At 41.6% G+C, this 12,598-nt stretch overlaps 1 protein-coding gene across 6 annotated transcripts in view; it reads right to left on the reverse strand.

The window, feature by feature from the left end:
• The window catches only part of mast2 (microtubule associated serine/threonine kinase 2), a 103,232-nt gene that overhangs the window by 58,149 nt on the left and 32,485 nt on the right, over nt 1-12,598 (reverse strand). The window contains exon 1 of one of the 6 annotated variants that reach the window (XM_018754190.2): nt 1,482-1,969. The exons of the other annotated variants lie outside the window; for them this stretch is intronic. Coding sequence (XP_018609706.1) covers nt 1,482-1,520 — 39 coding nt within the window. The 5' untranslated portion in view covers nt 1,521-1,969. Of the gene's footprint in view, nt 1-1,481; nt 1,970-12,598 lie in introns of those variants that run through there. 6 annotated transcript variants of the gene reach the window in all.

Here is a 12,598-nt window from a genome sequence, read left to right on the forward strand (position 1 = left end):
GCTGGATCCAGACCCTGGCCTCCAGGCTGCCTATCACTGCCCTACTGATGGGATTTGCAGAATGAGAACCCCGCATAGTTCAGTTGGTTTTCAAAGAGTTGGCCCTGTGACACTGCTACACTCATGATCCCTCCTCTATTTGCACCAGGGCTCTCCTTTCCTAGACCCCATTCTCTGGTGAAAGCATAAACATCAAAAATAAACATGATAACAAAACAAACAGAACAATAATACAAGATGTAAATATTTCTGATTATCAAAATGACTGAACAACAATTACAGCCAAACTAAACTCATGAGGACATAGTTATGATTTTTCAGCATTTTGTCCAGACATTTTCCTAGCATGCAGGTAAAGCTTGAACAGAGAACAATAAAATGTATGTACAATAAGACTTCCTTCATAAGAAAGGGCTTTTTCCATGCTTTCTGAAACCTCAGTTTAAAACACTGTTTCCTTACTATTGAAATTGTTAATTTTTGTTTTTTCCAAACAAGATTTTTAGCATAGCAGTGAAAGTTTTTCCTACCAATCTCCACTTAAAGAACTGCAACAGGGTTAAAAGAGAACATATTTTGCTATACACATATATATTTTACTATAAAAATGTAAACTGTTTATTAGAATAAATCTATGAAAGGAGGCCCATATAGGGTGGTGTTCTATGAGTTTCTAATATGAAACCCTATTCCTTTTGTTTTGAAATGCAACAACAACAGTGCAGGAAAGTGTAATGTGACACCACTGCAAAACACTTTGGCATGCTCTGCATTATGGGAATGACTGAGCGCCTTTGTGAGCCACATTCTCCAGTATGCCATCAGTGCTATAGCCCACAAGAATAGGAAAACCTCAGTTCACTTCAAGATTCTAGCTCGCTTTCAAAAAAGCAGTGAAGGGGGGGGGTTTAATAAGAACAGGTGTAGTTCAATATGACATAGTCTGATTAATTGCTTTGGGTGGGTCCTTCTCTACCAGCAAGGGAAGACTTGACTCTGAGGCCCTCAGGTCAGGGTTTCTTCATGTGCAGGAATTTACTGTAAATCCCAACATGCCGACAACTGTCGTTTGTTGCATTTGTCACCAGAGACACAAAGGACATAAAGAGGGATGAAGAGATGAAGCATGAGTTGCAAACAGAACCCGAACCACTGGGTCCCAATGTGCAACCACTGTCCAGGGTACAATCAACATCCTTGAGTCACAGCAAACAAATGAAGGACTTCCTCTGATACAAAGACCTTTTTCACGTTACTGGTTTCTACTTAGCAATTTTACACTTAGTGCAGCAATGAACCTATGCACTTGATCTTGGAAACAAGACTGAACTAAGTTGTTCCATGTAAACATAAAACATGTGGTTTAAAAACTACAGCAGCAATACAATGCAGCGGTTCAGAAATCCATGAAATCTTACAGGCCTATGTCTCCTAGGTCCTTTGAGGAACTCCAAACAATCTCCTTCTAGCAACCCCCTTACCTGCAGGCCCCTACGTCTTAGGATGCTGGAGTCATCCATATTTGCCAACCCTAAGCGGTAGTCAACTCCGTGTGAAAATGGTAGAAGCTGGCAGTTCCAAAGGACAGCACAGCAGACTGTGGGAACTGGATCGTCACCCGGACCCGCAAAAGTGCCACAAAACAGTCTGTGGGGCCATTAAAAGCATGTGTTCATAAATGTAAGCAAACCCGGGTGCATTGCTGGCTCCATATTTTGGACACTGACACAAGGTTTTGGTAGCATGTCATTCCTACTGATGGACTGTCTGGAAGGCTCACGATAAAGTAGACAAGTGGGTAACGCCAAGATTCAGCACACAGCCAATGTTTCCAAAATATACTTAGTGTTCTATATCCATCAAAGAGAAAAACAGCAGTCTTAGTTGTTTTTAATGAGGTTCGTTTTTTTTTTTTTTTTTAAAAATGTGCAGATTGTCTTGATGATGTTGTGGTATATAGCACAAGATGGTTGATGCAATCTCATTTGCTTCACTAGAATGTAGAGACTGCTTAACAACACAGAATTAAAAAGAGGAGGAACCAAGAAGTCACAGCAAGAGGCTCGCGTTGGTCTTTCTCCTTGTGTGCTGGTTGTGCGGACAACACTGTTAGAAACTGCAGCATCTGTCCCTGTTATGGGGTTTCAAGCTGACCCAGCTTAGTGGAGGCCTACAACAGCACAGGTAGGTTTTCTCACTTTTCCCTCCTTGGCTCACTCAAACATAGTTATGACTGCATAACTCATAAATAACTTCGAGAGAAAAGGGAAAAAGAAAAAGAAGGCAGCGTTTCCGGAAGTCATCTGTTTAGGGTTACGTTCGTCCTTTTTGTAAAAAATATGCCCCACCTTCAAAAATAAGAGTTCATACAAAATTCTTCCAAACCTTCCTCTCCACAGTAGCAGGCTTCAGAATCCAAAATGCTTTCTCTCACTATTAGATTGTGTGTTCCTGGTTTTGGAGAAAATCACTGGATTGACACACAGAGCCAGACGGTTCAAAAAGAAGCCTAAGGTCCACACAGCCTGGGGATAGTTAGCTTTTCTGTGGTTTGTTTTCCCAAAGCTCAAAGGTGGTGTAAAAAAGAAACAAAGAGAAAGAAGAACTCACTACTACCCACGCTCTGTTATGATCTAGACAGAGTAGCCACAGTTCACAAAAAGCCAGGAAAACCAGAGTAGCGAGATTCCTTTGCACCAGCCAGGGGGCTGGATAGGAGCTGCCCCGGCAGATCCGTGAGTTTCCCCAACAGGTCCCGAGAGAAACTGTCGTTAAACGTTGAGCAGCACATTCTCTCTTGGGTCCCCTGCAGTCACAGCATCCAAATTTAGGAATGAGGAAATATTGTAGAATCGCTGTAGAAAGAGTCCAGAGCAGCAGCAAACAGTCTTGCCGTCACTTGTCCTTCACTGCATGTCTCCCTGCAGGGCTGTTCTCCCGTACCCTTTGCCAGATTTCTCTGGCTCGTACACTCACTCTGTGCTCCACATTCAGAACACCCTATGTCATCAGCTGGTGCTTGGATGCTACTCCTCTCGCAATGTGCTCCCTCTCTTCATCCTCCACTCTCTGCTACCCATACTCCTCCGCTGAACTCAAGTGTTCGGCACAGCACAGCTCTGTCGCCTGTCGGATGAACTGTTAAGCTGGGCAGCCTATCGGATGCAAGGAAGGCAGTGCTGGATTTGCATAAAATGAATGGGTGAATCAAAGCCCCTCCTCCACTCTCTCTCGCACGCTCTTTTATGCCCCACGCAGCCAGCTCCTCACTGTAACTGCAGTCCAGCTGCTCTGGACACAAGAGGGACCCCGTTTTCACAGTCCCCTCCTCTCTCTCTCTCTCAAACACACACACACAGAAAGCCAAACACTCTCAGCAGTCAGATTTCCCACATAGACCTGTGGTTCATGCTTCCTTATTGTACTGCAATAAATTAATCATGACTTCACTGACATGAGGCTGGACTGATTAATTATTTATCACAAATATTTGAGCAGATAATGTCACCTACTACTGTGTAGTTTGCAGCCATCATCCATTACACATGCAAGAGCAATATTTGAATGCCTTGCATTTTATCACATTTTGTTTCATAACTACTAAAAATTCCTGAATATTTTCCCATTTAGTGAGGAGGATATGTCTCTGAAGCTTCTTCCCTGCTTTTAGACCGGTAACATAGCCCTGGGCAAGGAGCTGTGAAGGAAGATCAGTGCCTGCAGCGACCCCATACAAACAACTGGACCCGTTGTTGTCACCAAGGCATGCTCCCACTGGCCACTAAGATCAGCACTGCTCCTTCAACCGGCTGAACACAAACAACAAGCTGCAGGATCCAAAAGGGAGAGCTGTGCAGGAGAAGAGGAAGGAACAAGGAAGGAGAAAAGTACAATCAATATCTGTGTGTCCGATACTTCTATGTGTCAGCAGGGTCAAATTGTTTTAGGTAGATGACGTGGATGTGTCAGCATGTGGCCCAAAGGATCCACTTGTCTCCTGCAACCTCTTCCTCAGGAAAAGGCCTCTCTGAAGTGCCCACAGCATGAGAGGAAAAGGAAGAAAGAGGAGTAGTAGGCTGGATATAGACATGAGGCAGAAGAACTACTGATGTTCTGGGGGAAAATCACACATGGCACTGTAACCAGGAGACAGAGATGGAGTAACGGTCAAAGAAAGAGACATACCCCCAGAATGGGGGTTTAATTAAGATATACGTTCCACCACATTCTGTGCCTGCACTTCATTAGGAGAGGTTAATTAAGATGCCTGTCAGGATCAATACTGAAGTTTCATCCAGGGCAATCATATCTCTCAGTCAGCAGAAAAGATGTTTCACTCCATTTTACATCATGATGCTGAGTGATGACCAATCACTATGTCAGCAGATTTACAAGTGCATGTGGAATTATGTGGTGCTGATGGACGGCCAGATATTCAGGGGTTCAACATCCACTGCATTGTCCCTTTATGATGAGTCTAAAGTGGGAAGCCCTGTGGGGTGTGTCAGTCCAGAATCTCTCCAAGAGTTAAAGCCTCAAAAGACAGAAAAAGCCCAACAACCACCTGTAAACATAGAAAGGATTCCAAGGCGAACATCTTATGGTCAAAGTGTGTGCAATTTACCGCTCTGGAGCAGAAGGCTACAGGTCAAATACAGACAGGAACTGGATTCCATATCTTTTATCTTAAGTAAAAAGGATACAAGGAAATAATAGCATCTGCTTGTTAAAGTCAGTAATTTCCTTGCATCATCAGGCTGCACTCAATGAACTCAATAAGTACAAAGTAATTTTGTTAGGTCTTTTTAGCAATCAGGTCATCTGATTAAGTCTAAAATGCTTGCTACTGTACATATAGTTAACAGACCTGGTAAGGACCACTACCACTGGGAAGGCTCTTTATTGGGACAGTAAAGATATAGTGATATATCACTAACCTTCCATTTCAGGCCATTCAGATCACACATCCACACCATACCAGATAATAAATAATAAATTTCTTCCCAACTGACAAATTAATAATTTTATGGCAATGCTAATTTCCAAAGAATCAAAAGGACTGTTGCACTAATAAAAATGTGACTGAAAGGTTGTCAAAGGGCACCCTAATGCTGAGTTTGTTTATTGCCATTTTATTTTTTTGTTGAAAATAACTGCTGTGCATTTCATGTGTTGCTCATTTGATGTAGCATTTGTTGCTGCTCATCTGCTGGTCATTCATTACCTTCCACATCTCAATGTGGGCTCATCTCCTCTCTTTTGCTCTGAATTTAGTTCAGTATCTTTGCTCTGAAGGATAAAGGCATCAGCTACATGAGCAAACAATGACCACAACTGAAATAAACGTAAAGTTCTTTGGTCATTCTGCATGGTAATTAATGTACTGCCAATCAGTTAACAGCTGATACCTCAGAAACACACATATATGACCTTTGACTAAGAAAAACAAACCAACTGGCACTAGTGAGATTTCAAGGGTGAACATTTTGGTGAAAATGTTATTCCACGTCATTGATTTCAGAAGCTGTAGAAAATAATGACCTGGCATTAGTACAAAGTTTTAGGAATCATTAAAGAAATATTCAGAGATCAACAAGCTGCAGCAACATTTATTCATCCACATGCAGTGCAGTGAAGCACAGCACTCAATACAGTGGGTCAATATAAGTGCTTTGATTGCAAGTGAAAACACTGGGTCTTCCATCAACCAGTGCAAACTTATCAAATATAATGGGAGCTCAATTCCATTTTGAGATGAACAGCAGAAAAACAAAAACCTTTAAACACAAAGAAGCAGGATAGAGGGACAGGAAGGATGCAGAGTCCATGACATGCAGCTGAATTACAGGGAACTGTGAAATCAACACAGAGCTGCAGACCAACAGACAGCAATCAAACAACATATTTCAGGGTAAAAGAACAGGGATGCAAGAGCACTCAGCACAGGCTGGATGCAGGAGCCAATTTCTTAGCTGAGGCAAAGAACATCCACAAAGGGCACCGGGTCTTCACAGATATAGCACAGAGGCTTGTTCAAACAAACACAAGAGGGAGGAGACCAGGTTCCTTAGAGTCACCTGCACTGCAGTGACTGTAGCAGAAACAAGTGCTGTGTATCTACCATGAATAAAGAGCATCAGTGAACTCACATTGACAAAGGTACTAGTGGTACTATGGTGTGGGCTGTACAGAACCATGCTGCTTGGGCTCAAAAATACCATTTATGCAGTGCAAAAACACAGGATGTCCATCTTGTTAAAATTACACGTGACAACCATTAGTTACAGTGCATAACTGTCTTGCATCTAAGAATGAAAAGTAAAATCCCCCCCATCCGAACCATCTTTTTGCAGAGGTGCAGTGCACTTAGGCTGTAGAAGGTTGAAACTTTGGCCAGGAATGAATTAAGAAACTTGGCCATACAAGACTCACAGCAAAAGAGAGCTGGGACTGTTCACAGTGTGTCAAAGAGGAGCCCTCATGCCCAGAGCCACATTTCCAAATAGAGTTCATCACAGTGAGCACACACCACCTCTCACTGCCCGTGGGCTTCACAGCACCACAATAGAGAGGCGCGGCAACCTGACGAGAGGTTTAGAATGAGCCCTTAACACGACTGCCTGTTAAAGTTGGCCGTGAAATCATTCACCAGGCAGAAAATCAAAGAGTCCCATTTTCACCATTATTGCCATTCCCTGTATGTGTGCAGATATGGCAACCTAGTGAAATAATTACAAGTTATTTCCAGCATTAACAGCCTACTGCAGACATATCTCTGCTGCACCTGCTACATCACATTCATCCAGGAATGCCCTCTAAGCTTCCAGCAAGGAGAAGCGGTTTCCCAATTTCAGAGCAAGGCTACTGGCTGGATAACCCAGAAAGCTTTATGCTATGAGAGAAGCTCCTCCACAGGATAACAGTCTCCTCTCAAAGCTTGCAGAAGGGGGCATGGAGATTCCCATTGCAGATAGAAAGCTCACCTAATTACATTACACCATCCATTTCTCAGTCTGCCATAACACATTAATTCAAACTGCCAGTAGGAGAAAAGCAACCAGGAAGCATGTGACTGATTGCAGGCACTGTAGTACTATAAAGTGGAGGTGCAAGAAAGAGGCATCCTTTGGGAAAACAGAGTAAAGGTTTAGGTCAGCTCAAGGTTGTTACTATACCAGCAGGACAAAGCAGACTAGCTGTTGAGGGAGGAGGAGAGTGCTGGAGGAAATACTGATATATTTCACACCAGGAAAGATCTCCTCATTCAGCACCTCACTGCAAGTTAACAAAATTAAAAAAAAACCATACAAAATAAAGAAACATGGACTATAAAAGCCTTTTAAACACATAACGCTCAAAATAGAATCCTTCAAAGACCAAGGGGAAATCTAGCAGTCCACAACCTATTGGATAGTGCAGGTAGTGGTATGCTATAGTACCAGCTACACTAGTATGAAAAGTTTTGTTTTCTGATGTCATCCCTGGGAAGTGAAAATAAAGCAGCAGGGTAAATAATCACTAGACCCTGAAGATGGCACCAAAAAAAAAAAAAAAAAAAAAAAAAAAAAACCACATGACACAAAAAAAAGCAGTGAGGAAGGACAAGCCATCTGAGTAAGCAATTCACATGAAAACAACCCAGAGAAACATGTGGAACTACAGTTGATCAATCCCAAGGCAAGGAGGAATACCATTCTGATGAAGGACAGAGTGGAAGAAAAACTACTGAATGCTTCGTGATCTGCAGCTTCACAATGGTATTGCAGAGGCCAGAAAACCGAGAGGTGGATGGACAGGGGGCTCAATTCAATTTTCTGCTTCTAATGAGAGACTGCTTCCTGATATGCTCTAACTGGATTACTTCATCCATACTGTGCGGTCTGCAGTGCCTCTGGCCTTGGAAACATACAGCATAAAAGCATCAGTGCGCCTTGTAATTATGGAGGCTTTTCAGTAGTAAATGAATCAGCAGATCTAAAGGCAAATAGTTATGCAGCTAATCAATCAACTACTCGTGCAGATAAAATTTCTACCATTGCACCACCTGCCTGCCCGTTTCCAGGGTTTAAACTTAGTTTGGCATTTCAACATATTTATGAGAGAAATTGCACATACATCGCTAACGTATTCCTAGACATCAACCAAATGGTTTTTGTACCATCATCTGCGCTGAAATCCGTTCCCACCTGCTTTAAGCAGCCTACCAAAGATAAATAAAAGAAAATATAAATACAAACATTCCTTCTGCTATCACCACCTTGACAAACAGCATCCAGTGGAGAGGAGTAATGAAGAGATGCTGGTCATAGTGTTTCAATGAATAGACGAACTAATGCAAAATCAATATCTCTGGAAAATTACAAAAACTTATTTATATAAAAAAAAAAAAAAAAAACAAAACAAACAAGGTGACACATAAGGAACATTTTCATACACTAAAAACTAACATTAATCAGTGTGCTTTTTTGTCAAATGCTGAAAAAGAGCAACATTAGTACCAGGACGTTAGGGAAAGAAAACACACCACTCCATGAGTTAACAGGTAGAGCAGCTGTAGAGACCAAATTTAAGGCCCCCCAGACTCTGCCAGCTATGCCACATCCATAAGACCATACAATCATGGGGAGGACACTGAAAGCACGGGTGTAAATTTCACAGTATATAATTGATTTGTTTTAATAATCAGGGCAGGAAATAACACCAAACACACCATGAATGTACACAAATTGGAGAAAAACATACAAATATAACTAATGGCAGTGTGAAAATGACTGCTGTAAAACAGAAGAGATACGACCAGCTGCCCCTTAGTCCGAGCTCACAACAAAATACAAGTGTCTGGCATACTCCAGCACAATTAAGCAGCAGAGGAGTCACAGGCTAAACAAAGGCACCATATGGCAAAAGAACAGTACAGGAAGCATATAGCTTGCAAGTAAATGTTTCAGCTAACAAAACGCACAAACATTCATGTTGAAAACTATGGAATTTAAAAAAACCAATGGCAATTACAGAGAGCAGAGCTGAACATGCTGTGCGAGTCATAGTAACATATGACAAATTCATCATCTCAATGAAACAGCACGTTCAGTAAGTGCAGGATTTCTGTTTGGAGAAAATCTTGGCGTGCATGAACTTTAAAAAGGTGCATTAGTGCGAAGCAAATTCAGTAATGATTCACAGTGACAATAAAGGTAGCCCAGTTGTTTGAGTTCCTGCCTTTCGATTCAGAGGTTACAAGCCACTTCCTCTTGGGCAAGGTAATTGCACCAATAAAATAAAAAAAGATTAATAAAAGAATAATAAAAATCACCCAGCCATATAAAGGGACAAAGTAATTATTTCAATATTGTAAGATGATTTGGTGAAATCCATCAGCTAAATGAATAAATGTAATATAATCTATATCATACAGTTAGGTTGGGACGTTTCAGCAGTGATGCAGTATGCACTCCCTTTCATCAAGTCCTTCTATGAATAGAGGTCAGAGCTGTGCAAATAGAGCAGTCAATACCTCAGAGATAGTGCAGGCAAAGTCCATCAGGAGAGAGCTGAAGCACAGCAGGCTCCCCCATTACCCGAGATACCGGCAAAGAGTGGGCCGATAATGCAGGCAGCCACACTAACTGTCTCGATGCTAAATGAGCTAACAAATGCTGAAGTTATCAGGAGACTGGTGACAGCGCGTTTCAAACAGGTTTGTCCAACCTGTTTAATTTAGACTTGCTAAAGTCAAACTTACAAGCTGTAAGGTAACAAAAAAATGAAACTGCTTGTTCCTCATATTGCATGAGAGTGTACAGTGCTTATCAAATGTTAGAAAACACACTGTCGTCTTTTGTTGGATAGTTTTTCATACTGTTTGCCTCATTGGCCACTAAAAACACTAAGCAATGGGTGAGAGGCTGAGTGTGCGGCTCCCCACGGAACAGAGGCAGGCCAGGCGACTGACTTCACCCTCTTAGGGTGATGGATTGTGGGCATTATGCTCCTTTCAGGAAAATGTGTGTGGATGTGTCTCTCTATATGTGTGTGTATACACACACTCACTCTCTAATCAATTACCCCCTACCCTAGAATAAATCAAGAAACCACAACATTGTTTATATCTCTTTAGGATATACATTTATTCACTTAGACGCTTTTCTCCAAAGCGACTTACAATGGATACTATGTAGTGTTACTAGCCCACGCACCTTATTCACCAAAGTGACCTACACTACTAGATACACTACTCACAATGGGTCACTCATCCATACATCAGTAAAACATACTCTCTCTGTGTCATTCACACACTATTGGGAAACCTGAACAGCATGTCTTTGGACTGTGGGAAGAAACTGGAGCACCCGGAGGAAACCCACACAGACACAAAGAGAACGTGCAAACTCCACAAAGACTGAGTGGGGATCGAACCCACGTTCTTTCGCACCACCCCAGTGTTGTGAGAGAGCAGCGCTACTCGCTGTGCCACCGTGCCGTCCATATATAAGGAAGATGTCTGCAGAACAGTGCCTGTATCTTATCAGAATCTAAAATTGAAAGCACAAAAAATAAATGCATTAATAAAATATACATGTCAAACAGTAATCAAATGACAAACACGCACATGCATGCACTACAAATGTTGATGTGCTCAGGGTCTAGTAACCAGTGTTAGATTCCAAGGTCATGATACCTATTCAGCCAAGATAAGGAAGTTGAGCATGAAGCACTGATAGTACGTGGACAGCTTCTCTCACACAGCCACATGAATCTAGGCAACCTCTGCAACCATAGCAGTGAGAATTTTTTCATCAGCATCACTGGTTGCTTAAAGTAAAACAAGTGTCAGGAAAATTATACATTAGCAAATCCTGTTTCTACTTTCTATTCGAGCCCCAAGCAGCCAATGGATTGCTGACAGTCTACACCTTCTGTGTAGATACCTTATCATACGTGGAACAAATAGATTAGTGGGGAAATGAACAGATTTATACCTGCAGAACATTCAGTACATCATCAGAAATGGTACAGCTGCAAAACACACCTCTCTCTTAAGTTCACAAAAATTCCCATAAATAAATTTTTACACAATAATTCCCAAGGTGTGCAGTGTCACTGTATAGAGTGAATACTGAGGCAAAACAATATTAGACAATAAAATTCTCACTTTCACCTCAACAAATACAGGTACATTTATTCATTTAGCTGACGCTTTTCTCCAAAGTAACTTGCAATGTTAAGCTCACAATTATTACATGCTTACAATCATTTACCCATTTATAAAGCTGGGTAATTTCCCTGAAGCAATTGAGGGTATTTACCTTGCTCAAGGGTACTACAGCCAGAGGTGGGGATCAAACCTGCGACCTTTGGGTCCAAAGACAGTAGCACTGACCACTACGCTACCAGCTGTCCAATACAAATACAGTACATACTTCAACAAACTGAATACACACACACTGAAACCGCTTGTCCCAAGCGGTGTTGTGGCAAACCGGAGCCTAACCCAGCAACACAGGGCATAGGATTACAGGGGGAGAGGACACACCCAGGACGGGATGCCAGTCCCGTTGCAAGGCACCCCAAGCGGGACTCGAACCCCAGATCCACCAAAAAGCAGGCACAGGCCAAACACAACGAGTCATCGTGCCCCCCCACAAACTGAACACAGTATAATGCAATCCCTTTAACTTTTCAAAATTAAATCTTTCCATTTCAGTGTGTAATAAATCCAACAATCACACTCAGATGAAGGGAAAACAGCAAAATCATAATCCACATAGCAAACAGTAAAACATTAAAAAAACCTCATCTGACCTTGTGAATTTTTCCAAACAAGAAAAGCATAGAAATTAAATATCTGCAGAGCATTCACTGCTACACTCGGGGGGAGGATCTCCACTTGCATTCACAGTTTATCTCAAACTTGCACAATTCATAACACCATAAAGATGTATCACACAACTGATGGTGACTGAGACTGGCAAAAACTGTAAACTATACATGAAAACTGAACAATTTTGCAAAGATGCAACAAACAAAAACATTTCTCTTTGTTACCAAGGAAACACAGTTTGTCCTTTGTCCCCGTTTGCATTTAGTGGTTCAAAATGGCAGTTGGGCTGAATTCTTGGAAAGGCATTTTGACCATGATTCAACACTCTGAACATTGAGTCAGGACAACAATCTCTGCCATAAATGTCCTGTTCAGTGTCACAATGTAGTGTCATGACCAGGTCTTTGCCACATGACAATCAACTTAAAATGTTCCAGTACAAATAAATCTAAAATAAACATTCGTAGAGCAAGTGTAAAACTGGAAAATACTGATTTGTCATTTGTGGAGTAGAGGAGGAAAGCTACATCTGGCTTCCAGTTTAAGTGGACTGCGTTGTATAAAGCACAAACTACATTATGCCAATCAATCACCAAAATGGGGGCAGAATTATTTTTTAAATTTTCTAGATTTATCTGCAGATGCTGCTGTGCTACTATTTTCTTTGAAAATTTCTGGGCAGTTTGACTGTAAAAATACATTACTGGTCCAGCTTCAGACAGACACATCAAGAATCTAATCAATGAGAAGACAAACTGACAGTCTGAAACCACAAAC

This window comes from Scleropages formosus, chromosome 9 (genome assembly GCF_900964775.1).
Source record: "Scleropages formosus chromosome 9, fSclFor1.1, whole genome shotgun sequence".
Lineage (NCBI taxonomy): Eukaryota > Metazoa > Chordata > Actinopteri > Osteoglossiformes > Osteoglossidae > Scleropages > Scleropages formosus.